Genomic DNA, 27,687 nt, shown 5'->3' with positions numbered 1-27,687 from the left:
TTGTGTGCAGGTGCGAATACATTTCAAATCTTCTGCTAACTGCTCTCTTGGCATTTACATGTTTTATTTATGCATATAGTATAATTAAATGTGTTTTTATTTTAGATTAGCTTAATATTTTAACATTAGCGCACTTTGGCTTGAAGCCCAAGTGGGTTTGTTGTTTGCTGTTGTTTCTGCTTAACCGCTGACCATTTCTCGAACCGAACACACCCACCACGCTCGCAAAGCTTGGTGAATGTGTTCGATGATCTCTTGTCGACCGCCGATTAGTTTACATTATTTATCAGTAACTCTGCTTAGCTCTATATGTGTTTAGCTTTTATTTACATTGATTATTTCAAGAGTTTCGCTTCTGCTTCTGCTTCGTTTGTTGTAGACTTTTGTGTTTTCTGCTTATCTGCGATTTTAATGTGGGTTCGTAGAACTAAATAACTTAGACAATTGCTTAAAATACGCAATGCTGTTGTGAGTGCAAACCAATCCGTTTAAAACAAATTAAAATTCTTGCTCTGCGCCGGCTGATTTGTGTGTGTGTGTTTTTGTGTGTAGGGGTTGTGTGTTTGGAGCTTAAAAATTCACAAATCGTTTGTTTAAAAAGACTTAAATCACGAAAACGAAAGTTGTTTGCTTTGGGTTTTGGTCTTATATGCGTCTGCTGCGAACGCCCTCGGTCCGGGTCTTCCACTCCGGATCGTTGGGGTCGTCGTCCTCAAAGGGATCATCGGCCATATCCTCCTCGAGCGCCTCCGGATCGCCCAGATAGGCATCGATCGCCGCATCGTACAGATCCAGCTCGCCATCCGGCGCCGACTGCTCCTCATCGTCCAGCGGCGCCAGATGATGCTTGGGATAGTCGTCATCCTCCTCCTCCAGCAGCATATCCTCCTCTTCGGGCTCGGAAATTTCCGCTTCTCTTCCACCATCTGTTCCTCCGTTTAACTTTAACTTGGCTGCCGCAGGATGGCCATTCAGCTGTCCATTTAACTGCCCATTCAGTTTGATTTTGGACTTGCTGCTGCGCCGACTACTGCTGCCTCCCGTGGTGGAGCTGTTGCCATCGCAGTTCGAGGATATCGACTTGCTCTTGGCCCGCTTTGGACCCCCCGACATCGATCTGGGCGTCGCGTACGTCTCGGCCAGCATTCGCTGGTAGACCTCCTCGGAGAGCGGAAAGTGTAAAGGCTCAAAGGGCGATGGCAGCTGCGCATAGGGCTAGTTAATAAAGAAAGGATTTAATTAAAAAGAGTTATAAATTCATTATGTGCATAAGGTTAGCAATGTTTTAAAAAAAATGTTAAAGCAAAAGCAACTAAATATTTTCTTTCCCGAATAATTTAAGGATAAATAGCGGCAAATTTCCATTAAAAAATATTTTGGAAATTCCGAACTTTAGTGTGGGTGTTCTTCGAAGTTGATATCAACTTAGCAGAACAACTATGTTTTTAAAAATGTTAAAACAAGAGCAACTAAATATTTTTTTTCAGAAATAATTTACGGATAAATAACGGCAAAGTTCAATTAAAAAATATTTTGAAAATTTCGAACTTTAGTGTGGGTGTTCTGAACAACTGTTTTTTTTTTTTAAATGTTAAAGCAAGAGCAACTAAATATTTTATTTAAATAACGGCAAATTCCCATTAAAAAGTAAATTTGAACTTTGGTATCATAATTTTAAAAATAATTGAGCGGCAAATTGTTTTCTTTCACGAATAATTTAAGGATAAATAACGGCAAATTTGGTATCGGTGTTAAAAATTGATAAGTTGATATTAACTTAGCAGAACATCTCATAATTTTAAAAATAATTGAGCGGCAAATTGTTTTCTTTCACGAATAATTTACGGATAAATAATGGCAAATTGTCGATAGATAAAAAATTGCATTTTCAAAAGCAATGCAACATTGCTAACTTTATGCCCATAAATTCATTTCCCATCCTCGACTCACCTCCCGCAGATCGGGCGTGGTGCTGCGCCGCTCCACCGGATCCTTGAGCTTGCTGGACGTAGTTCGACGCCGTGCTTGACGCGCCTGTCCGCCCGCCAGCAGCTCGCCGCTGTCGTTAAACCCGTCGAGAGGATGAGCCAGCGGCGAGGGAATGCTTTCGATGTCGTGTCCAATCCCGCCCAGATGCGGAGCTGGCGAGGCGGGATCCGGTGTATTGGCGCCACTCGATTCGGCACGACTATCAACACGTCGATTTGCACGCGATCGAGTGCTCCAGGGGAACTTGAGGAAGGTCTCGAAGCGGCGACGCTCCTCGAGAAGAGCGCGCTGATGTCGCATGATGAAGGCCTCATCCGAGAGATCTTCCTCTGCCTGCTCCTCGTCTGGATTCTCGCGGATTTCCGCTGGCAGCTCCACCAGCTGTCCATTCACCTTGGACTTGGTGATCTCGTCGGAGGAGGCTGGAGTCTCTAGTTTGGGTCGCTTGGGCAGTGGTGGTTCTGTGGCTGGCTGTGCGATCTCTTCATTGTCATTGGGATTTTTAGCCAAGTTGCCATTGAGCTTGGGTTTGACCTCCTCTACCTTCTTTTCCTTATTGTGATCCTCTACAGCCGGCTTGCCTTCCTCCTTTTTGGCATTGCCATTTACCAGTCCGTTTTTATTATTATTATTGTTGGTATTATTATTGTTATTGTGCTTGACTGCTGCTGCCTGCTTCTCCTTTAAACCATTGACCTTTGGTGGCTGCACTGCCGGCTGTTCTGGTTTTTGTGACGGCAACTGGGGTTTGGGTAGCTCCTCTCCATTGCTCAGTTTACACTCCGCTGACTCATCCGTCGAATGTTTTGCCTTATCATTATCACTGTCTACAATGCGCCACCTGAAAGCGAAGATAGGGTGGTGATTAGAATATATTTTGAATTGCCTATATACGAGTAAATTCTTTGGGAATATTTGGAGTGCTTACTTGGGTATGGGTATCTCCTTGTAGGGAAGAATTTCCATTTTCGACTGGGCTAGCATACTGTAGGGTATAACGATGTTATTGATGTCATAGATGGGACGAACGCGACGCTCCGAGGTTCTAAAAGGGAAAATAGAGAAATATTATTTAAGATCATATATTCTTATCATTTTTTTATTTATCAGGGGAATGTAAACAAAAAGAACGAACTATGGGATAAATGCCTTTCTATTCAATTTAGAATTTCGGTTTCCCAACCTTTAGATGGGATATTACTTTAAAAAATTAAAATTATAGGAATACCAGATCAAAAATGTAGTATTGTCCATGTTAAAAAATTGTTCTTTCCACACTCATGTTATGTTAGAATTTCGGTTTCCAAACCTTTAGATGGAATATTAATTTTAAAATATATAAATATAAAAATATACCATTTATTTGGTTGATTAACGTTACTCAATCCTGAATTCTGGAGACCCAGCTTAGTTTTGGGGTCTTATCTCTTATCTAATTAATAAGAAACCCCCGTATTTTTATAAGCAAATGTAAAGAAAATTAATTATATCATAATTGGTACTATCCTCTTGTAACTTGTAAATGGAAATTGATTAAATCAATAATTTTGAGATCCTTCATTTTAAAACCATTTAAGGGAGAATGATTTGTGTTGCAAAATCTTTAGATCGATAAATTCAGATACGTTTTTCTGAGTCGTGAATTCTTTAGATCCATTTTGATCTTAGTCTGCTTCGATTTCATCTCTTATTTAGTTACTCACCTCTCATTTCGATGGCTGTGGGTGGGCGAGGAGTTGCGACGACTCCTGCTCTGGTCCCCCCACTGATCCCCGTAGCCGTTGAGTAGATGGTTGTTGATGTTGCTGCCGTGTGGATGCTGCTGCTGCTGTGTGGAGTTGCTGCTGCTGATGTTGCTGGTGGATTTGCGCGACTTCTTAGCGCCGCTCAGTGCCGAGATCGAGGTTGAGGAGGGACTGTGGTGGCGTGGTCGTTGGCGTTGGCGAGAGTCTGGCCACAGCGAGCTGGAATTGCTCGCTCCAGTTGGGTGTTGTTGTGGTTGTTGATGTTGTGGTTGCCTCTTGCCCTTGGCCACTGTTGGTGTTGCGTTAAATCCATGATAAGGAGTGCGGAACAGGGACGAAACGGAGACAAGAACGGAATGGCAAATAAAACAATTGGTGGAGGAGTAGTTTCGTTGTTGTTTCAAGTTGTAGGTTGTAGGTGGTGTTGGTGGAATTTCGTGTTTTTGGTTCGATCGATGCAAAGAAAAAGAAGAAGAAGAGATGCAAAAGATTGTTGTTGTTTTATGTTAATAACAATTATCGAATTTCGTCATGTTTACAATAATTTACTGTTGGCCACAAGTGGCGTTGTAGTAGGCGTAGTAGAAGAAGAAGTAGTAGCAGTACCAGTACCGTTTCCGCTATCCCCTCCCCCGACGCCACTGATTCCGCCTGCTGATCCTCCTGCTCCTCCGGCAGCTTTAACTCCGCTGCCCGCCTCCTTATTTGAGTTGTTGTTGCGCTCCTTGCGTCGTATATAACGCCGCTTGACCGCATCGCCCGACCGCCGGCTGCCCGCCTGTCCACCGATGCCGCCCGAGGCCAGCGTCTCGCGCTCCGCCTTCCACATGGCCTTCACAATGGCCTTGGCCTGGCAGCGCATCACTCGGTACTGCCAGTCCGGCTGGCGGGCAACGGCCTCCAGGTGCACAGACTGGCTGACATCTGGAATTAAGGGATATCAGGATTAATAAGTAATCTTCTAGTTAGTTTTCTCTCTCTCAAGGTTTCATTTAATTTAATTTGTGACCTTATTCCAGTTTCCATAAATCACAGAATTAATAAGAGCCCTGCGTGAATAATTCAATTTTTGTTTCATCATAGTATGCCATGAAATTTCTGATTGTTTAATTCAATTCTATGTGAAATAAATTAAATGTTTTTCTAATTCATTTCGAATTGAATGAATGAATGAATGTTAATATTTTTTTTTAATTTGCCAGTTTTTTGTGCCTTTTTTTGAGAACAAAAAGTGGAAAATTTTAAATCAATGTTAACTGCATAGTAAATAAAATTTAGGCAGATTTAATCACAAAATGATGGCTCTTTCTTATTGAAAAGAAATTGTCGTTTGAATTATTTTGGAATTCATGCCATTCTATTAAACTCAAAATTCTAATTCATATAAAACAAAAAATTCAAAATAATTCATTGAATCCATTCATGCAGGGCTCTACTCTGAATTGAAGACATATATCCTCTTCTCAAGTGTTATTTTTTAATACTTTTAGCTCAAACAAGAATAAAGCGATCACAAATAGCAAGAAATCCTCAAGAACGAAAGTGGAATCTCCCACTCACCGCTGGCGAAACTGAGCACTGGATGGTAGCCAGCATCGAGCAGCGCCACCCGGTTGGCCGGCATCATCGTCTCGACGAGATCCCTGGGCGCCGTGGGATCCGTTCGACCGGTGCACAGGGTGCATGGCACCTGGGGCCACTGGCAGCCGCACTTGATGTTGCTGGGTCGCGCCGCCTTCTTGGAAATCGTGTGCATATTGGTGGTCTGGAAGAGCTTGCGCTTGTGGAACTCGGACAGCACCAATGGCCGCGCTCGACTGCATAGATAGTCGCCCGAGGGATGCTCCTCCTTCAGGCCATTTGCAGGCGGCGGTAGCGTGGCCTCCAGCTGCACCTCGCCCTTCGACTGGTTGAGCTCGGAGTAGAGGTCGCTGTGCTGCCGGATCTTCATCTCCAGGTCGTTGAGCTGGGAGCAGAGCCACGACCAGCGCAAGGCTATGCCTGCCCGATCCCTCGAGTATCGCCAAACTGCGCGTCGAGTGCTGAAAGATATGGAATATGGAATAAATACATTTCTCTTACTACCAAAAATCTAAACTAATATAAATTCGACCTCTAAAAAACGGTCAGTAGCAAATTCCTCCCAGAACGGATTGACATAAAAATCTAAAAAAAACATATTAATTACTGAAATAATTAGGAGCCGCGTGTAAGGCACAAATTGGAACCAAAAACGACCCCAAAGTGCCCCAGAATTCGATGTTTTTTTTTTAATGATATAAAAAACTGCTGTCAAAAAATAAATCATTTCTGGGAAATCTAAACTAATATAAAATTCTACCTCTAAAAAACGGTCAGTAGCAAATTCCACCCAGAACGGATTGACATAAAAATCTGAAAAATTCACTTAATTACTAAAATAATTAGAAGCCGCGTGTAAAGTACAAATTAGAACAAAAAACGACCCCAAAGTGGCCCAAAATTCGAGTTGTTTTTTTTAATGATATATAAAAGTGCTGTCAAAAAATAAATTATTTCTGAGAAAGATACACTCTAGATCGAAACCACTTATTTAGAAAATTCTGACAGAAAAGAAGGGCTTTTAAGCTTGAATCCCACAAAACACACAATTGTTAATCCCCTGGAGCATCAACATATAAAGAAATATAGAGAAGATTCTACTCACATCGATAGCGACAGCTGCTGGGTGTTGTTGTAGGTGACCATCTCATCGGCGGACTCGCCACCCGAACTCGACTCCGTGGCATCCGAATCGATGGCGTTCTGCACCTCCCGCAGTTCCGTGTTCAGCAATCCGGCCACATGGGTGAGTTCACTGGTCACATAGGTGTCGAAGCTGGGCACAATGTCATCCGCCCGCGGCGTATTCAACTCCGTTGTGGATGATCCCGTCGTGGCCGCCGTTAAACCAACTGCTACAGATGCTACTGCTGCTGCTCCCGTTGCTCCAACGTCCAGTTGATTCTTTCGCGGACGCTTTGCCGGCAGCGTTGAGCTGTTGGAGTTGTTGTACCAGCTGGAGGAGGGCGCCAAAGTGGCGGAGCTTCCGCTGGCCGAGTGGCAGATCTGCTGGTGCCGAGCGGCCGTCGAGATGTGCCGCATCACATGGCTCATCTGGCTGGCGGGCAGCGGATGCTTGTTCTGCTCCTCCCAGAAGGCGGCGCCTGGGCGTCCGGAGACAATCGACAGAACGGTGGCCTCCTGCTCGGTAAGAGTGGCACTTCTCGCCGGAACGGGCGCCTTGTGGGAGCTGCGCGCCGACCACTCGAGGATGCCGGCCACCTCCTCGCTGGTGTGGCGGCACATGGCGCGCGCCTGGTGCATGCGCATCCTGCGCAGCAAGAAATCGATGCGGCGCGAGATCGCATGCTGCTCCTGCTCCAGCTCAGCATGGATTTCCTGCCACGGCCGCTGCTCCTGCTTGACGATCACATTCTCCTGGCTGCCGCTGGCCAGGATCTCACTGCAGCCGGGCTTTACATCATTTACCACATTTTCCTGAGCCGCTGGCGGCAGCGGAGCAGCCGGCGTGGCCTCTTCCCAGACCTCGTCGAAGAACTCGCAGATGGTATCGGGATTTACATGACCGCCGTCGAATGTTTTGAGCGCCTTGAGCACCTCCTCGATGTCCTGATCCTCCAGCACAGCGCCGGCGGCGCCGTCTTTGAGAAAGTTAATGGAACTGGAAGTGCTTTGCGGCGTCATCTGTTGGACTGACTGCTGCTGGATTCGCGTGGGCTGAGGAGAATCTATCTGTAGGCTGGCTGGCGGCTGCTGCAGCCTGCTGGGCGTTCCCGGCGGCTCCTCCACAGGTGGTGCCGGAGGAGGAGGTGGTGGAACAGGAGCTGGAGGCTCCTCGGGCATCGCACTGGCATTGCCATCCAGCTGGCTGAGGCGCTCTAAAAAATAGTAAGCCAGGAAAACATTGAAGAGAGATACATACAATTCAAAGTAATTTGGACCTACCCTCTATATTATCTGTTTCTATCTTTGGCAGCTCCTCCGCCGAGGTGGTTCCGCCTCCGGAACCCGCTGAACTGGTGGCCACCGCGGGCTCCTTGCCCAGACTCACATCGGGCAGGGTTTTCCTCAGGCAGATGTCGGCGGAAATGGTCTCCTCGAAGTTGATGGTCAGATCCGCCAGCAGCTGGGCCGTGGAGTTGTCCTTGGGAGGGGAAACATGACTGGTGGATGTGCTGCTGCTGTTATTGTTATTTTCCACGGTGGAAGTGGAGGCCACCGCTGCATCCGCCGTGGTACTACTGCTGTGTGGAGTGGGGGCGGTGCTCAGACCCATTGGATCATTGGAGCGCCACTTCCGCTTGTTGTTCACAGCTGGCGAGGATCTCTGCTGCTGCGGCGGTTGTGGGGAAGCTGAGGCCGCTGCCGCCGAGGAGCGGGTGACCCTCGTGGTGGCCGTGGCCGGGGTGGGCGTGGCCGGCTTCTTGGCCACTCCGCCTCCAGTGACTCCTCCTCCGCCTTCCGAGGAGCTGCGGGCCGAGGGCGAGGCGGTGCTGGTTAGCTTCTCCTTGGGACTTAGTGGCTCGGCTGTGAGCGCTGGGGCCATCGTTCTGATGCTGTTGCCTCCGCCGGCTGTTGCGGCATTTGGTTTGCTCAACGACTCCTTTGGCTACTTTTCGATAACGATGATTATGATGCTAGTTCTGTCGAGGATTTCGTAAGAGAAAAGGTCTTTTATTTCGGCAAATCAACTGGCAATTCTCTGTGCTTTGACATTCCCCGACCGACTACTGCGTTATCTCGGTTTAAAATATTCTATTTTCCTGCATTTTCCCTTTTATCTCGTTTGAACTGCCCGCCTCCCCGAAAAAAAGAATTCAAAAAATCGGAATCGTTTTTTTTGTCTTTTCCGGCGTGTTATGTACATATGCTACATACACGCACTCAAACACACACACATAGCGACGCTCTGGGAGAGCCAACGGGAGCGAGAGAGAGGTCAGAACGCGCGCTATTGCACACCATGATGCGCAATAAAAAAAACTGTATAGAACACACAGACACACGGACAAACAGACAGACTGCTTTACATACTGACGAAATCATTGCGGTTCATCTCGAAAATCACAATTTTCCAACATTTTGCCTGGTTAATTGCCCCTTCTTTATGTAATACCGTTTATTGAGTTTTTCCACCACAATTGGCCAAAGCAAAACGAAAAACTCGCGCCTTTACACACACACACACATAGGCAAGCACACGCACACGTGCAACTGTGTGCTCCAATATTTTCAGTTATTTACACAATCGCATTTATTGTATTCCACATGTCTGCTTTACTTCCGATTACATTTAAATCGCTTAAATGTGCTCAGCTAGAATTTTATTCGCCCGATTCCAGCAATTCGAGCAGCGGAAAAACGTTTTCAGCGCGAAAGTACTCACTCGTACTCACTAACACACAGGCACACGGAATAAACGGCAGGCAGGCAGGCGGAGCACGCAAGAATTCTTTGTAAATTGCTTAAAAAATAAGTAGTATATTTCGCTTTTATCGCTATACGCACAATTCGGCCGTTCCGCAGTAAATGCCCTTCGCACAATTGGCAAACAATCTGCGCTTACACAATGGCGTGACTCGCGCTAGGGGGAATTTTACGGTACGGAATTACGGTTCTCGCTTCACGAATTTTTTTCCTCATTTATTTTTCTCATCGCATTTGCTTTGCAAAACGACGTGTATCGAAGCTGTACTCGTTTCTGTGCCAGACTAAAGTTCGCCGCCCAGCCGGTTGTCTCGTTCTGGCATATGCGTCGCCTATGGCGGTGGCGCGGCGCAGGGCCGTGTGTGCGAGCGGGACAACTGGTGCTACTAGGTACTTATTCACCATCTGGCAACGCCGGGCAGCGGGGCTGCTACCATAAAATACAACCCTGCGTTTGTTTTGTTGTTTTTGTTTGGGGGAGTATATATATTTGTTGGTGTGGGAATATTTAGGGATTTTTGAAAATATTATTTCAGCCTCAAATTGATATGTTAATAATCCGATTTTTAACGTCTTATTTCAAAGGAACTAAACGTATAGGCCTCGATTTCCTTGGCCGGCGAGAATTCGGCCTTTGAGATCTGCGAACTGGGACTGCCTTTGGACTGGAGCCAATGTTTCCTGTAAATTTGTGGGGATAGTTAAATATTTCCATTGGTTACCGAAAACCGGGGACTTTACATTTCGTTTAGTTCCGCCAGGGGAGCCTCGAGTTGCCCCTTGACCGTTCCATCTCGGGTATTCATGCACCAGCCCCGAACACCCAAATTATTGGCCGCCTTTTCCGTATACTAGTCCAAAAAAGGGGATCTTGTGGATCTCAAAAGACTATGTAAACCAGAGGACACTTACCTTGCGGAAAAATACACCTGAAATGGTTAGTTGATCGTGGTTAGATTAATCAGATCGAAAGATTAACGACTAAATACCTACCTTGTACTTTCCCGAACACTTCGAAATTGCAGGCGAACAGCTGCTTGGCAACTCCAGATCCTGCCATTATATCGTTGGGTTCGGTTATCCTTAGCCCCTTCGAGCTATCAGCGCCTGTATATTTAAGTATAGTCAGTAAAAACAAAGCTCTGACAACCAAAATAGAATTATTATAAAATAGTGCCATAGTGACCGAAGCCAGGGCGCCAACAAAAAACCAGGGCTGTTGAACAAAAAATACCGAAATATACCAAGCCTAATCAGTGATGCCTGGATTTTAGCGAGGACTCACACCACATTAGCCAGTGGTAAACAGTGATCACTTTAGTGAAATTAAGATTAGTTACCCACTTTTTATGTAGTTAAAATATAATTAAACCATATCCTAATCAAAATATCCTTTACAAAAAAAGAAAATATAAAATATAATCCCCTGATTTCGAAACAAAGTATTTAAAGCTGGAGACTTTTTGTTTTTCTAGAAAATAACGGTAAAATACGTTAAAATGTTTTTGTTTATAAGCTTTTTTAACGCCTTATTGTATGCCGATGATTTGGCCTATTTGATAAAGATCATCAAAACATAGCTTACAAAAGGAATTTTATTTTTAAGTATTGTCTTGGAAGAGCTTATCTATTAAATCCAAATAAATTTGGAATATGATTTCAAAAAAGTTTAACTCTTTTGTTTATTAAATATATGTTATATCTATTTCATTCAAAACTTGTTTCTGCAAATTAACGTACTTTACCTGCTTACCAACACTCCACCCACACTGTGGTGAGTTGCTTTTCGGCGCAGGACGCGCTTGCCAAATGTTGATCGCTGCAAAAGTTAAGTAAAACCCACATAAACTGTAGTAAGTATAGCTCGATTAGTGTTAGGTGTGGTCTTTAGTTGATACTTTATTACCTGCGACTTGATTTTACTGCTGAATTAGGACCCAAAATGGCGGGGGCAAGGAAGAGAGCTGCCTCGCAAATTTCGAGTGCGGTTCGTGCAAAATCACCGAGAAAAAGTACAGTCGCCGATTCTCAGATCGCTGAAGTCCCCATTTCTAAGGATCTAGTATCCCCAAAGAAACCAAAAATTGCTGAAACTTTCAAGACTCCCGAAGTTCCTGTGCCACCCAAAAAGATTTGCAAGAAAGGGGTGCTCCCAAAGGCTCCTGAGACTCCAAAAAAAGAGATTCCAAAATCACCGATCTCAGAAGAGAAGCCCCCGGAAAAACCCATTCCCTCTGCAATCCCCGTAAACCCACCGAAAAAAAAGATCAAAAGGCCTCACAAAAGTCCGGAAAAATTGTCGGTGGACATACAGAATTTATCACCTGGAACCGGAAAATTACTAGATTGCTTCATCAAACAGCACAGCCAATCACTCGAGAATTTCCGAAAGAGAGATTTGATCATGAGCAAGAAAATGCGATCCATTACCATGGAGTCCTTGAAGAAAAATTCGGAAAATGAGTATCTAAAAAAAGAGTAAGGAATATAATCTTTATAAAATCCCCACCCGTATTTACCATATTATTTCAGGCTCGCTAAAACAAAGCGTGAATTGACCCATTTGCAGAAGAATCTTGCCGATCAGCAGGATAAAAACACCGAAACCATGAACCGATATGATCAGATTTACGAAAAGTTTGCCAAGTGCGAGAAGAATTACGATGAGCAGCTGGGGATCATAAAAGCTTGCGTGGAGAAAAACAACAAGGAGCTCAAACTGGCTCAAATTCAAATTGTGGATAAGGATCGCGAGGTAATGAGATCTATATATATCCATCGATCTATTGTAACTAATTCAGATATTTAACGTGTTTCGCAGCTGAAAAATATGCAACAAACCAATCGCGAATTGGCTGCAGCCCTGAGCAACTATAAACCGGAAATAGAAAAATTAAAAGTGACTAATACTGAGATTCATGAGCGGCTCACTGGAATCACGCAGGCCTACGAAGACCTCAGGGTTCAATTTGATGATTTGACGGGAGAAAAAGACGTTTGTGAGGTAGGTTATTCGATTTTATGTATAATCATTGCGATTTTCAAGTACATTGCACTTAGTTAATATCTTTCTCTACGAAAAACGTATCTAATTTTACCCTAGTCCTAACTATCGGGCATTCTTGGGTTCATTACACATTTAATACCATTATTTGATAATTGTAACGCTTAATTTCAGGTAAATTAATATATACCTTAAAAATATTACTTATTGTTTAATTTTTATTATATAAAAAGAAAATATATCTTTTCTTCCATTTTTATTAAATGAGTCTTATTCTCGAATTTTTATCATATAAATTAAAAAATAATGGAATTAAATTAATTTAATGTATTGCACTTTCTCCACAGGCCAACATCCTCGAACTTAGCACCGAGCTAAATGCAAAAATAATAATCTGTGCCGAACTGGAAGGACGCATTGAGGAGCTCCCCATAGAGGCCAATAAGGCCATGTCGAAGGTCCAAAGTGAGTTGGAGAGCTACAAAATGCGCTGCGAGGAGCAGCAACGATTCACCGATCAAGCCGAAAAAGAGCTTGAACTAGCTCGCAACGAGATAAACACTTTAAAGACTCTTATGGAGGAAAGGGAGCAATGCCACATCTCCCTTGGTAATGAAAATCAAGAAATTAAGGCCAGAATGGAAGAGCTCGTTGGTATCAACGAGAATTATTCCAAGGAATTGGCCGAAACTAAGTTGAAGCACTCTCAGGAGATAAAAGAACAAGCTAATAAGCACGGGGTGAGACAAAAACATGTATAAACTATTCTTTTTCTAATGAAAATGTATTATTCCTAACAGTTTGCCCTTCGTGAGCTCAAAGATAATTTGAAGAAGTCGTCAAATGATTTTGCACAGCTGAAGAACAGCAGTGAGTCGCTAGAAAAGAAATCCCTTCAACAGATCTCCCAACTCCAAGGCGAAATAAAGGAAATGCAGTTGCAGCGCAAGAATCAGACGGATCAAACAGCCACTTTGCGCAAGGAACTGCAAGAGAAAACTCGCAATTTTGAGGCTAGGCTAAAGGGACAGCAGGAACAGCTCTCCAATCAAGTTAAGATCCTGACAACTGAATTTGAGAGCGAGGCTCAGCGCAGCGCAGCTGAAATTCAAACACTCAAAGCTGCCATGGAGCAAAATGATAAAATGTACAAGGCTCAGCAGGAGAAGTTGCAAAGTCTGCAGACTGAACGCGATAAGCTCAAGGATACTGTGGGAAAACTGGAGGCTAAAGAGCAAAAAATAGCCAGCGAATTTTCCGCATCAAAGATTAAATTCAGTCAGGAGCTAAAGACCCAAAAAGATGACTTAATGGTAAGTTATAAACTCGTTTTTATTGATGTGTATTAAATGAATTTTGTTCTTTAGAAAAAGATTTTCGCATTGGAGCTTGATATTAAAAATAAGGAAACCAGAATGCTTGAATTGGAACGGGATAAGAATGTAAATATTATTGTTACTCCTTTCTTAACAAAAAATTAATATATTTTATTTACCAGCATGAAATGGCCGTTCTTAAGTTCAAAATGAATCGAATTAATAGCGTAATCGACCAGCCTATAAACACTCTGCCCGAACAACCTCCACTCAAGGATGTGTCCAAAACGCAGATCATCCCGAATAAGAGGACTCCGGAGAAAACCGACGGTCCGAGCACTTCTTTAAAGAAGCGTCGACCCCGAATCACAACCATATATGATTCGGACTTTGCAAGTGAGGATGACAAGCCAGTGAGTCGTCATTGAATGTTCCTTGGGTTTACCAATTAAATAATTATTATTACTTATTCTTACAGATTTCAAGCTCATATTTGAGCGGCAAACGAACCAAATTGTCGGCTGTTGTTAAGCCACAAACAGAAGATGAGGATTTGTTCGACAGATTGAAGAAAGCGAATTAATTAGAAATTAACTTACAACTCTCTCTTTTTTCTGGTAGTAATTCGAAGAAATTACAAAGTTTTAAGTTGACTTCTTGAGTTCAGAAATCCATTGAAAACTATCATTTAGATCTACTTCTTTAAAAACTTGTCTCTGCAAGTTATTTTTAAGAACATGATATCTCTTTTCACATTCCAATTAATCTCTTATTAATCTTCAATAATTTCCACTTGGAATAGCTTAAGTTGCAAAGTGAAAACCAATAAAAATACAACTATTTCTCAAAACAAATAACGAATTTATCTGGATTTAATAAATGTTTTTGATCCCTTAAAGTCCACTAAACACATGTTTGATTTTGAAAGCATACCAAAACTAAAAAACAGGTAAAAACCATAAGCAAAAGAACAAGTACTCTTCTTAACTAAGTTTTGATGATCTTTATCAGGTGGTCCACGTCGGCGGCATCCACGACGGCGTCTGCCTGCAGGCCGGACTCCTCCATGGCCTTCCTGGTGCCGCTGCCCACGGCTATTAACTTGCGATCCTTGAGCGACACGTTGTAGTTCTCGAAGAACTCCAAAGAACTACGAACACTGGAGGGTCCAAAGAAGACAATCGTCTCCATGCGCTTGAACTTGAGGGCATGTCGCATCTGATTGACAAACTCCGGATGCGAACGACTTTCGTACACCTCGCAGGCATCCACCCGGAATCCCTGGGCCACCAGACGGAGACGCAGCGTCTGACCAACGCCATTTCCGCAGGGCATTAGCAAAGGCAAATCGCGCTTGGGTCCAAAGGTCTCCACGATCAAATCACACAGATTATTGGCATTCACCGCATGATCGCCCATCGTGGGAAGATTCTGGAATGCAAACCAAGCCGAGCTGTGGGTGTTCTTGCCCAGCGAATAGTTGTGCAAGGGTCGCCAGCAACTGGGCAGCGGTGTCTTGTCCAGAGCCTCGCTAACCGCTTGAACGCAGCGAGGTGCCGCAAATATAATACCCGCATATTTGTGGGGTTCCATCAGCTTCGCCTGCAGTTGCTTCAGATTCTTGAACACAAAATGCGATGGAGCTATGAATATGGGATCCAAATTCGATTTGCGGAATGCCGAAGCATAGAAATCATCGGAGGATGGAACCTTCAGCAGGATAACAGGTCGCTTATTACGATCTCCCATGGTTTAAATTGATTTATTTGGAGTAAACTAAAATAAGGAAAACTGGATTTATGTGTATAGCGTACGATTTTCAGAGCGTTTGATTCGTAACGGAATTGAAAAGACAATGCTTGAAAACTATCGCCGCGCTTAGCGAGAATCTGTTTTCAAAATGAAATCTTTAACAAATGTAGGAAGGAATTTAATATGATTTTGAAGAGGAAATCGTATTAATATGAAATAACATTTTATCTGCCAACAGAACCCAAAAATATCTTCTAAAATCCACTTAATTAACTTCTCTTTACATCTGGAATGTTATCACAAGCATATGCATTGCATTCTTTTATAATTTTTATACATTTATGTGGAAAACAATTGAGTTGAGGACATACATAGACCGAGCAATCGTAAAAATAGCAAGTACAACAATTAAATTTAAATCTTAGCCTGAAATCTAGACAGCTCCCATTTGAAGAATGGGCGTGAATAGTTTGTAGGCCTTCTCGATGAACTGCACGGCGGAAAGCATTTCGGAAAAGAATGTGCTAACCCTTGCCTTGGCCTCTTCCGGTTCCTGCTTGCCACTCAAGACGGCGGCGAACCGGTGGCTCAGTCCTTGGAGGTGCCCGTTGAACTGCTGGCAGAGATTGACCACGCCGTCCACTTCGTTGGCGGTGCTGTGATGCGGTTTCACCAGCAGCAGCTCGGCGATCTTGTGCAGCTTGCACACCTCCAAGGCGCAGGCTTCGCTCAGGGCATGGATGCTCTTGGCGTAGGCTTGCTCCAGGTCGCCACTGGTGGCCTCCTCGGAGTCTAGCCATTCCAGGGACTGCGTCCAGTGTCTGAAAAAAAAGGGATTTATGAATTTTTAAGTAGCTAAACATTAGAGACCTGCGTGAATCATTCAATTTTTGCTTTATGAAATTTCCGATTTGTTTAATTCAATTCTTTGTGAAATAAATTGAATGTTTTTCTAATTCATTTCGAATTGAATGAATAATTTTAATGAATTTTTTGAATTTGCCAGATTTTTTTGTGCTTTCTTTTGAGAACAAAATGTGAAAAATTTTTAACAAATCAATGTTAACTGCTTAGTAAATGCAATTCAGGCAGATTTAATCATAAAATTATGGGCCTTTCTTCTTTAAAAAAAATTGTGGCTTGAATTATTTCGGAATTCATGGCATTCATTCACACAATTCTATTAAACTCAGAATTCTAATTAAAAAAAATTCAAAAAAATTCCTTCCTTGATTATAAACCACCCACTTAGCTATATCCTCGAATTGGATGCCCAGCTCGGCATCCTTGATGGTGGCCGCCAGTCGCTCGCCCAGCTCCTGGCCATCGTACTCGCCCTCGCTCTCCACATCCAACTCCTCCAGTTCGAGCAGCTCCTTCACCTCGTTGATGGTCTCCTGCAGTTCGGCGAGCGCATTTCCGCTGACCGCATCCAGCAGGGTGTCCAGCTTGAGGCGCGACTCCCGGGAGAGGATCTCCAGGGCCTCGAAGTGCACCAGGCCGCAGTAGTGCTCGAACAGGACCTCAAAGCGCAGCTGTGCCTTCTGCCGCTCCAGCTGCAGCTGCTGCAAGGATTGCTCCATTTGATCGGCATCCTTTTTGGCCTCCAGCAAAACGGCACTCAGATTGGGTGAGTTGGCATCCAGGCCGAGCAACTTGCGCTTGTTCATCAGCTTGGGGTCGTTGTCCTGCAGAATGGTCATCGTTTTCTTGCCAATGCCCTCCAGAGTATCCAGTCCCGTGTTGAGCACCTTGGAGCCCAGATTCGTGACGAAACCCAGGCCAAAGGCGGGCGAGGATTCGCTTTCATCTTGGGGGAGCTCCTCTGGGGTTTTATCCTTTTCCTGTGGGAAAGGCTCCTTCGCCGTTTTTTCCACCTTTTCCTGCTTTTCAGCCACATTGATGCGAGCCAGTTCCTCGGGATCAGGGACTCCTATGATCTGGTTGAGGCCCTGGTTCACCTGGGTGCTCAAAGTACCCAATCCCTCCGTGGCGGTGCTCAGCACGGAGCTCAGTTTACCGCCCCAGAGGCCCCAAGAGGATGAGGAGGCGGTGGCTGTGGGAGGAACTCCCGGACTTTCCAGCTTTTCCTGTTTTGCGTCGTTTCTGGGCGAGACTTTCTCCTCCTGCTGCTGCTGATCCTTCTCCACGTGAACGAACTTGTCCTCGTCGTCGCCCCAGTCGTCCCAGTTGTCCTCCTCATCGCTCTGCGCCCAGTCGTTGCCGGCGTCGTCCTCCTTTTTCGGTTTACTAGCCATTATTTATTTATTTATTTCCACGTAGAATTTTAGATTTTGCGTACTCCCACCGCCTGGGCTGCCAACTCACTGCGGAAATATAACAGCTGTAACAGGCTGCCCACTCGCTGATTTATCGATATCTTTGGCGGGCTTATCGGTATTTGAATTTTATTCCATGTGTAGGAACATTTATTTACTTTACTTGGAATATTTGTTGAAATTAAAAGTTATTCGGACATTGTTTAGATTTTAGATTAGATTAGACATTTAGATTTTCATATATATATAAATAAATAAAATACCCATATATTGCTTTTGTACTTGAAGAATTAATAATAACTTTTAAATCTACATTTTTTAAATAAAAATTATAGCCGTCCAAGCTACAATGTATATTTACTCCTAATCCTAATCCTTAGGAACCGTCTGTCGACTTGTACTTATAAATAATGCATACTTTTCGACATTAACAATAGTTTTACTAAAATTCAATGATTCTTAGTATGAATTCATTAAAGTGCAAACAATTCGATTTTTTTCAAATTGTTACCTTGGCATCGTTTGACTTTTAGGAGGCCATAAATAATTTGTACTGGCCAAATTCCCTCACCTGAACTCACGCACACCGCCTCACCGTCCGACACCCACACAGCTACAAACTCACGCACACACTGTTGTCAATGCATACAAATTGAATTGATATTAGTTTGTGAAATATTTAAGCTGCCAAATACCAAAACCCAAACAAATGTGTCGTGTGTGTGTGCGTGTGCAGAGCTTTTCCCTCACTTAGGCACCTGTTTCACCTGTAAATCCCACTTTTTCATGGCTCTTTCCTTGTTTCTTATTGCGATGAGATGGGAATTTGTATTCTAATATCAAATAAAATACAAACATTATTGTTTGGCTCGATTTTGTATTGTGCTTTTGTGGATAATTCGGAGTTTGTTGGGTTTCTTATTGAAGTTGTTTTGTTTGAACTATATTGCGAATTTCCAGCCACTCAATCTTTTTTATTAAGATTTCAATTGTATGATATTCTACTAGTAAATAGATTGCAGACACTAATTTGATTTTAAGGCAAAGAAACTGAGATGATAGACATTTTTTATACCAAACATTTTTAGAAAACTCAAATAGGGAATTTAAAAAAAATAATAAAGTCAACTTAAGTATGTTTAAAAATCTAAAAATATTTTGTTTTTTGCAAACAAGCGTATATATTTTCTTAGAAAATTCACTTAATCTCGTAGTGATTTTTAAGTTCTGGAATAAAACTTCTATTCAAGTTCAATGTGTTTTTCTGCGAACTTTCTGGTTTTGCCAACATTGTCCCACTTCTAACTGGGCTCATAAATTAGAAAATCACACGGGCACGCATGTACGTATAGAAATGTACGTTCATCAGGCCAAAAACCGAAAAGTTTTGCTAGCTCAGCTAACCAGCATATAAATTTGACAGCCACGTTGAAGGAGCGCAAAATTAACAAACCAACGCAATTTGTGCCCACACTCACCTTTCGCATAAACAAGGAATTTTCATAAACTTGCTGCACACTTTTAGGCAGCCGCTGCCACAGAGTTTTCCCACTTTTCCCAGTTTCCCAGCAAGAAGAAGGAACCACACGAATATTTCGTCAAGCCGGGAAATTTATCTTCCGCAGGCAGCAGCGAGAAGAAAGGTAGAAAGGAGAACTATCTGTGATATGAGTAATTTTTTAATTAAAATCTTAACAAATAAGGTGGTTACTCTTCCGCAAAACCAAAAACCGCCAAAATGTCAGTTAAGAAATAAAATACCTTTGTATGCCAGTGGATTTCCCCTGCCAAATTGCCTTAAAGTGGCGCACTCAACCCATCTCACTTGAGGCTAGTAATTGCATGTTCTGTGTCTTGTCTGGGCCAAAAATTAAATGTAAATTTGCTAGGAGATAGGTTAACATGTGCGTGTGTCAAGCTAAATTGAGGCTTTGTGACAATCGGGGCCAGATTAATAGGTATAAGATCCATTTATTTTTCCAAAATTAATTATAACAACTAGTTGTAAAAGAAGGATTAAAACAAAAACTTTAAATTAAAAATGAATTTGTTCAAAATTTTTATTACCTAGATCATACATGAGACAACCCTCATCCAAAAAATTACGGAAAACATGACATCAAAAAATATGCCTTTTAATATATTTATGATTTTTTATTGTCATATGAAAAAAGTTTCTTAAATAATTTCTAAATTTAGCCTAGAAAAAATATTTTACAACGTTCGTGTAAATATATAAATTAGTGATATTAAATCACCAGGGATTTCTGTTCCCTAACCTTGTCCTTTGATCTTGCCCTTGGCAATCTGTCTTTTATTAAAACATTTTCCCCATCTCAAATACAAAACAAAGTGTTTAGAAACCCATGTCCTAGCCCAAACTACACCAACACAATCTATGGCAATGTATTGGCAACACGAAATGAAACCTGAAAATTTGTTTTAACTATTGGCAAACAAGGGAAAAGTGGGCCAGAGTGTTTTTGAAGCCCCGAGGATGTGACAACACTGATGAGGCTCCTTCACAAAAACGCACACACATCTTCTGCGACAGCCAACTAATATCTGGAAAGGAGCTACGCAAGAACCCAGCTGAGTTTCCCCCTCAGGACAACAATGTTATTGATACCTCCGCCGAAACTCCGGACAAACAAGAGAACCCTTTTGGCAAGTTCCCTCGAGCACATTGTCTCAGTGTCTCCGTGTGTCTGCTCAAATTTTATTCCCATCGACTTGATGTCGCTTTGTGAAGAGTTTTGCCCCGATGACAATAAACCAAACTTCCAGCTGTTTATTAACATGTTTCTCTGTCAATATATATATACTCTCGTCTATAAATATACGTGGGTGTATATATATAAATCCAATGCCAAATTGAGGATGCTGATGAGGTGGTTGAGTGGGTGGGTGAGAAAGCGATGGAATCCGGACCCGGAACACATACATATCTCTGGCCTACAAGTATCGCTTTACAAGTGGAAAAATTCCTTTAGGCCAAAGTGTGCATTAAGAAGATTGTTTTACTATTGTTGTAAGACACCCAAAACGTACACATTTATCTATACTTATAAATACCAACACACTCACGCAGATACTTTAACTACATGAATATTGAACATGCTGAGAGAAATGGATTGATTTAAAAACGTAGAAAAAAATCTATTTTATTTAAATAACACTTGGAAATTTATAAAAAAAAATAAATTTATTGTAAGTCTCAGTTAAAATCGAAAGGGTAACATTATTAAGATCTTTGAATATATTTAATATTAAATTCTCTGCTCTTTTTACTTTAATTTACTCCAAGTATAAATATTTATATTTGTTTCTATACCAATAAAATGATATTTAACCAGAGAATAAATAAAAAAAAAATATTAAAAAGTCCCTGAACCACAAAAGACATTTAATAAATTTAGGCAAAGCAATTTTAAAATATATATACTTAAAGTAATTTAATATGTAATTCATTATATTTAATTTTTAATAAAATTAAGCCAGGCAATTTCTCGCAGTGCAGCCGCACGACACTTGCCCACAGGCGAATGCTTCTTGTTCTTCTCGTCCTTCGTCCTGCTTCCTGGCGCTTTCCTCCATTTTCTCCTTCGGCATCTCGAACAGCTTCCTTGCTGTTGTCATTCCACTCAACAAAAGGATTCAAATTTCATTAAATCTCATACAAAAGTATCAAAATGCCATTGTTGTCATGGCGCTACCCACTCACACTAACACACTCTTACACTTACACACCCTACACACACACTATGACTGCATTTGCCAGGACCTTAACACTCACACTTGAGAAAATGTAGGAATGGAAGGCTTGACGTCTTTAGCTATTGGTAACTGCTTTCACTTTGGGCCTTTCATTCGATTTACGTTTGAAGTTACCCCATATGTGCCCCTGTTTGCCGAGGAGGCGTGTCCTGATCGCTATCTGCTGTAATGGAAAACTTAATAGACAACCGTTTGAAATAAACTGGGAGAGGTCCTTTCAGACCCAGAGTACCGCTCCTTAATCGCCGCAATTGCACCATCGCATCCCCCCTCTTAGATAATCCCACAAAATCAGATACTATTGCCAATACTGCGATATATGATCTGCTCAAATTGGTTTGTGGGAAATCACACATGCCGTTGGCATTAATAAGTATTAACTGGGGGAGTTGTAAGCTTATTACTTTCAGTCGACTTGGTAATAATTTGCGAAATAACTTAGTTCAAGGTGGGTCGATTAAATCTCAGTTTAAGTTGAAGGTCAAACTTTAGAAACACCTTTGAAATTATATAATATAATATTTCATTTATGAAAAACATAAATATTTTAATTTCTTTAAAGTCTATAATAATTGAATTTATTTATATATTAACTTTAATTTATTTCAAAGAAAAACATATACATTTCTTAAAAATTAAAATAATTGAATTTATGACAGACTTATTAAAAATCTTAGTTCAAGTTGAAGGTTAAACTTTTTTAAGACCTTTAAACCTATTCAATATTAAATTCTCTGCAATATAAACTTTAATTTATTTTAAAGAAAAATATTTGTTTAAAATTAAAAATAGTTGAATTTCTAATTTATGAATAAGCAATATAAGGGTTTAATTAAATATATATGTGCTTAGCTTAACCAGAAATGTGATTCTTAAAGAAAAGTAGTTGTGTGGATTGCCAGTCCAAGACGACCCCCGAACCTCTCCAAAACCAACATGTTTCTTTATCGTCACAACTTTTTTGGATAAAGGCGAAACTTTTCAAATTGCTTTCGCATTAAAAATCACTAAAATGCGTTTTCCGCTTCACTGCAACCAGGTCGTTATGTCGCACACTGTACGTGTATATATATTAAATTCACCCTGTGCTTGGCTCACTTCAAGTGTCATTAAGTTTTGCGATGATCACCCCTGTCCTCAATATTCGGTTTCTTTCCGTTTTCGTCAACTCATCAAAAGTTCAACTGCCTCTCCTCCGATCCCGCCCCCTTTTGACCGCTTGTGTGGGCGTGGCCGTTTGGATTAAACATTTATATGTGTTTATATGTCGACTAAGGACGAAGAAGCCACAGGATGATAGTCGAAACTTGGCCACAATAAAATTGCTGTAAACAATGTGGGCCAACCGAACAAATTTTCATAAGCTTTTCCCACGCAGCCCTTCGTCCTTGGACCTCGAATAAAACCGCAAATCATTGGCCAGTCCTCCCGTTGGACTGTTGGGCAGATAACTGACCAGAAATATTACACATACGCCATGTGAGCCTTATCTGGAACTGAGGCAATTTATTTTGTATTGCAAGTTTATAATTTCGGAATTTTACTCAAATCTAAAGCTGTTGCTTGCTCATTTTTCACCAATAGAGATTAACTCGATTAGGTATTAAATGAGATTAGTTTGGTCAGAAAATTGCATTTTCGGTTTTAATTACAAGTAAAAAGTAAGAGTAATTTATTTAACAGATTTTTCATAGTGTTTTAAACAGCAAAACCTTATTTATCTGACTCAGTACTTACAAGAAAAGCTGTAATGCAAAGTAAACAAAATTTTAAAAATAAATGTAGAGCTAGAATATTTTACATTAATACATTTTTCATAGCAGTTGTAACTAGGAAATTTTTTTAAATACCAATTTTAAAGCAAATTCGGAACTAATTATTGTATTTATAAGTTTATCCTGATCAATGAGTTTCCTTTTTAATTTGTAAAATTAAATTATTTACAAATTACAATTTGAAGCCAGAATTATTTACATAAATACATTTTTCAAAGCACAAAATTTTATTTATTTAAAGATAGAAAGATTGTAAAGAAAATTTTGAACTATTAATATTATTTACATTTTTATGGTGATTAATTAAATTCTTTTTAACTTGTAAGTAAGTCAAACATTTCCTTTTTCCGCCTTCAAATTGTTCTTCAATCGTTCGCCGCTTGACAATCATTACTGCTTTGAATCGCATAAGAAATCACGTTCCGGGCGGTTTGGAAATGTCAACGAGAAGAACGGAATGATGCCACCAATGCCACGCATGCCACTAATGAGGCTCGTTAGCGTGGTCATCCAGCTGGCTTCCCTTTGGAGCCACAACCCCTTCGACCCTCCACACCCACCATATATATCCACATCCTCCCACATTCGGTGCTCATTCGGCGGGTAATGTATGCAACAAGCCGAATTGTACAAATGTACGAGTACCAGTAGCAAATCGATAAAGTAATTTGGCCAGCCAGCCACCCAACCTGTTTTCCATTCCCATTCCGCGAGCATTTGGCCACATAATTTTGTTTGGCAGAGCAGCACGTAGCCGATGACTGAGTGACTGGGTCCGGAATCCAGAATCCCCGACTCGGATTCGGATTCGGATTCGCATGGGTTCGCCTAATTGCAGCACCATCTTGCGGTTATGCGTTCTACGTGCGTTTGTCGCACGTCTGGCTAATTAAAATTGCATTTTTCGTACGCTGCGCACACACAGGTTATTGATATGTGCCATGTGTTTATATATACAGACAGATATGGATACTGCACATTTTACGTTCATCGGTTTATCGTGGCACCAGTTGGGTAACGTTTATGCTGGACATATTTCTGAGTGCCTTCTGTGGGTTTCATGAAGTACATCTAGTTGGGGGAAATTAATGTAATGGGGAAGAAAGGAGAGTTATTTCAGGGCATAAATATTGTACAGAGAAAATAAAGAAAAATGCAATAACCCTTTAATTTAATTATGTTGTCATCATAAAAAATGGATTTATTTGTAAACACTCATAAATTATATTCCTAACATTTTTATGTTAGGAACATTGGCTTTTTTATTTTATTTATTAATTTTTATTATAAAAGCTCTAAAAATAAATTAAATTTTAACAAAGTTAATATAAAAAATTCAAAAAAAAATTTATTTTTTTAAGTCCTAAGATTAAATTGTAGCGAAAAAACATTTTTCTTCTTTGAAATTAAGTTATTATAATTTTTTAAATATGCAATCAACTTATTTACATTTTTATTTGTTTATTTTAAAATCTTCCCTAGTTTTTTAAAGTACCTACCCCACCTGAGTGCGATATCAGTTTTCAGCAGTCTGCTCATCTATCTCTTTGTGTGTGGGTCTGTCCCTAGGGTTGCGTACATCCTTTCACCATCTGCATAAAATCAATCAAATGTACCGGAATACTTAAAAGGGGTCAGAGACCCCCGACAGCCCCAATAGGCCTAATTAATTGATGGAAGATGTCGTTGGCGTTGCCTTCGGTTTGGTTTGGATTGGTTGGGTTTTGGTTTACTCCTTACTCGCCTTTGTTGTCGGGGTCACAGTTGCAACTGTCATAATATTGACTCATTGCCGTTGTAATTAATGGTGTTAAGACTCGCACGCCATTTTAATGCAATCGAATTGACAGGCGGCATCCGCTTCGCGTTTGCAGCACCTTCCTCCTTCCCAGTGGGCCATCGTCTGGGGGATATTGATTTCAATTATAATGATGTAACACACAATGGACGACAGCCATTTCGGTGGTTCCCCACCTACACCTACATTCGTTGCCCCAAAGGCAAGTTAACTAATTGTTAACCTTCGGGTTTGTTCTGAGAATATTAAATAGAGCAAGGAGTTTTCCTTAGCAAATTAAAGCAGTCTTTAAATATACAGCAAAGGAATACAAATTGATAACTATTTAAAGAGTAAGAGAATAAAAATTGTGTTTAAGATTCCGAAATTAAAATTTATAGTTTATTATTCAAAAGAAAAGTTCGTTTAAGCAATAGAAGTATTTTCCAAGAACATAGAATCTTTGTATTGTTAATTTATATTCGAAATCCTGCGATCAATCTTCATCAAAACTACCATCGCTGTCCAAATCGATTTTTCCTATGTGGGTATCTGGGCATTTCGGTTTGGTGACAGCCGGAACTAATTCATCATCATCGGATTTCAGGCCACTTTTGCTTCGAGCTTGGACTCTTCTCGGTGAGTTCCAATTGGCCTTCTTTGGGCACTTGACATTATCACCAGATTCCGAGCTTTCGATCGGTGGTTTTCTTGACCACTTCGATGCTAAGGGTTTCTTGGATGAGCTCGGGATATTGTCGGTACCGAAATCACGATCATATTCCTCATCTTCTTCACCATGGCCAGCAGCATATTTACCCTCTGGCGGCAAGTCGTCTATAAAGAACTGTCTATCGGGTATGTCATTATAGGCGTCACTATCCTCCGACTCTTCTTCGCTGTAATCCGTTTCCAGAATATCAGAATCAGAACTAACCGCGCAAGAATTTTCTTTTTTGAACAAACGAGGTGACGGACTTGCTTTTTTGGCTTCAGTAGGTTTTCGAAACGAATCGTTATTAATAAGTTTTCCATTGTATTGAACTAGTTTAACTTCTTGTTTGAGTTCTTTTTGCTTTCGCAAGGCTTCTAGCTCCTTCTTCAACTTGCGGCATCTTTGGGGCATGGAGCTCACAGGATCAGGCAGCTGAATTACTTTCTTAGCATCCACTTTATCCACATTGAACTTCGAATCGCGAATTATTAGTTGAGCCAGAAGCGGAAGATCCTTGGATTCGGGTGTGATGAGAAGACTTTGCTCCATTTCATTGCGATTGGCCACAATCTCACCCGTTTCCATGCGAAACGTTTCCAGGGTGTGTTTGTAGCCGAACCAATGAAGGAACTCCATAACGAGTTGATTGATTAGCTTGATGAGGCTCTGATCCTCGGAAGGTTTGGTCACTCTACCCGTTAGTGATTGGGCCTTGGTCACACCCAGTTGGCCTTGCATCATCTGGAGGACCTTTACGTGCATTTCGCTGCGGAGAACCGCCATGGTTCCATTTTTCTCCAACTGGCTTTTGATGTCCTCCTCTATCAACTGCTCGTAGGCAGCCTCCAACTTAATCTCATCCGAACTCATACTAAAACTTTTTACACAAGTTTAAAGAAACGAAATATTAACTTGATAAATTTAATTTATACGCAGTTGTCGTGAGCAATTTACGTGTACGTTCAATTTGACTTTTTGTACTGTTGTGGGAAGATGGGAAAATTTGTTAGTTAAACCATTTTTCACACAGCCTCCTTCATATTTGATATTTGAGTTCGTTCTAATTCCATTGGCCTGTGGCCAGGTTTTCTTCTAGTGTCTGCAAAGTTTACTACACTTTTTTCTGCCTTGCCAAATCAGCTCAACTCGTTAATCATGCAGATAACCTTGAGGTTTGGCCAGTCTATGCATATATTAGCCGTTAGCAGGGGCTGTTGAACTTTGACTTTGGCTGTGATTTTTATTTAAATTTTAAGTATTTACCTGTGCCTGATTTTTTATATGAAGTGTAACTATCAACTATCTATCTTTCAGTGAAAAATATCTGCCACTTAAATACTACGCCGATAATCATCAAATTATACTTGCATAAGACCAGCAGAAAGACTTAAGAAAATTGGTAGAAAAGAAAATATATACAAAACTTTATCGGGATAAACTTCTGACTGTTTTTTTTGGGTCGGTAAATTTTTCTTTTCATTTATTTGTAGGTGCCGGAAAAAGTTTGCTCAGCAATTGAGCCAAAGAAATATTTAATAACTATTTTCTTGCCGCTTTCTCTTTCCCTTTTTTTTCGGGCTTGTTGGAAAAAGTTCTCTTTGCATTTGCTTTTAATTTTTGTAATGGAATTGTTAAGAGCGGATAGTCGGATAGCAGAGGGAGCTGAAATTCGCAGGGAGCAGCTGATTTATAGCCAGGCAAAAGTTTTTTGAGAACAAAAATTCATCGGTGAAAAATGCCAGCCGCATTGTCCTTAAAGTTTTCAACTCAGCCCTTGTTTAAATATTTGTGCAACTAATTAGCAAAAGTGTTGGCAAAGCAGTACAAAAAAGAAGTCCTTGCGAAATCTGTAGATAAACATATCTATATATTAAGCTCAATGCTGCGCCATTTCCGGTTTATCTCCCAACTCATTTTTGTTGGTGTAGCAAAGCAAAGCCAATTAGGCAAAATGGCTGCGACACATTTCCGCTGGTTGGCTGAGCCATCGTCAGCCCTTTAAGTGCTGCCGGGGTCAAGTCCTGACCTGCCCCGACCTCGAATGAAAATACTACCTCGTCCTAAAGGGAATTCTAAAGATATCTAGCTT

General features: G+C 41.3%; 6 protein-coding genes across 10 annotated transcripts; 1 reads left to right on the top strand and 5 right to left on the bottom strand.

Moving 5' to 3' along the window:
- Positions 1–304: 304 nt before the first annotated feature.
- Positions 305–8,326, bottom strand: nsl1 (non-specific lethal 1). Of its 5 annotated transcripts, none has more exons than XM_017139873.3 (8): positions 7,722–8,326; positions 6,421–7,654; positions 5,295–5,776; positions 4,284–4,658; positions 3,693–4,023; positions 2,918–3,034; positions 1,951–2,830; positions 305–1,215 (listed from the first exon to the last, which is right to left on the bottom strand). In XM_017139873.3, exons 1-8 carry the CDS (start codon positions 8,320–8,322, stop codon positions 646–648), a joined length of 4,590 nt encoding a protein of 1,529 aa, XP_016995362.3. In that variant the 5' UTR covers positions 8,323–8,326; the 3' UTR covers positions 305–645. The 5 variants fall into 5 exon arrangements, with proteins under 5 accessions (XP_016995362.3, XP_070074059.1, XP_070074060.1 ...); XM_070217958.1 differs by having other exon boundaries at positions 4,341–4,658; XM_070217959.1 differs by having other exon boundaries at positions 4,347–4,658.
- Positions 8,327–8,355: 29 nt separating this feature from the next.
- On the bottom strand, positions 8,356–10,399 carry Acyp2 (Acylphosphatase 2). Its single transcript, XM_017139858.3, has 5 exons — positions 10,197–10,399; positions 10,116–10,132; positions 9,945–10,054; positions 9,606–9,884; positions 8,356–8,419 (listed from the first exon to the last, which is right to left on the bottom strand). Exons 1-4 carry the CDS (start codon positions 10,381–10,383, stop codon positions 9,770–9,772), a joined length of 429 nt encoding a protein of 142 aa, XP_016995347.3. The 5' UTR covers positions 10,384–10,399; the 3' UTR covers positions 8,356–8,419; positions 9,606–9,769.
- Positions 10,400–11,462: 1,063 nt separating this feature from the next.
- On the top strand, positions 11,463–14,180 carry c(3)G (crossover suppressor on 3 of Gowen). Its single transcript, XM_044395475.2, has 8 exons — positions 11,463–11,681; positions 11,736–11,958; positions 12,025–12,207; positions 12,555–12,947; positions 13,008–13,520; positions 13,575–13,649; positions 13,706–13,936; positions 14,002–14,180. Exons 1-8 carry the CDS (start codon positions 11,608–11,610, stop codon positions 14,104–14,106), a joined length of 1,797 nt encoding a protein of 598 aa, XP_044251410.2. The 5' UTR covers positions 11,463–11,607; the 3' UTR covers positions 14,107–14,180.
- Positions 14,181–14,363: 183 nt separating this feature from the next.
- Uros2 (Uroporphyrinogen III synthase 2) lies at positions 14,364–15,380 on the bottom strand. The gene has a single exon (XM_017139890.3). It carries the CDS (start codon positions 15,270–15,272, stop codon positions 14,511–14,513), a length of 762 nt encoding a protein of 253 aa, XP_016995379.2. The 5' UTR covers positions 15,273–15,380; the 3' UTR covers positions 14,364–14,510.
- A 182-nt stretch (positions 15,381–15,562) lies between these two features.
- Positions 15,563–17,623, bottom strand: LOC108056184 (protein FAM114A2). Its single transcript, XM_017139889.3, has 2 exons — positions 16,524–17,623; positions 15,563–16,096 (listed from the first exon to the last, which is right to left on the bottom strand). The coding sequence occupies exons 1-2, from the start codon at positions 17,531–17,533 to the stop codon at positions 15,709–15,711; spliced, it is 1,398 nt and encodes a 465-aa protein (XP_016995378.3). The 5' UTR covers positions 17,534–17,623; the 3' UTR covers positions 15,563–15,708.
- Positions 17,624–25,263: 7,640 nt separating this feature from the next.
- LOC108056160 (uncharacterized) lies at positions 25,264–26,600 on the bottom strand. The gene has a single exon (XM_017139856.3). The coding sequence runs from the start codon at positions 26,466–26,468 to the stop codon at positions 25,380–25,382; it is 1,089 nt and encodes a 362-aa protein (XP_016995345.3). The 5' UTR covers positions 26,469–26,600; the 3' UTR covers positions 25,264–25,379.
- Positions 26,601–27,687: the final 1,087 nt, after the last annotated feature.

This window comes from Drosophila takahashii, chromosome 3R, assembly GCF_030179915.1.
Source record: "Drosophila takahashii strain IR98-3 E-12201 chromosome 3R, DtakHiC1v2, whole genome shotgun sequence".
Lineage (NCBI taxonomy): Eukaryota > Metazoa > Arthropoda > Insecta > Diptera > Drosophilidae > Drosophila > Drosophila takahashii.
This window is presented reverse-complemented; position numbering and strand designations above follow the sequence as displayed.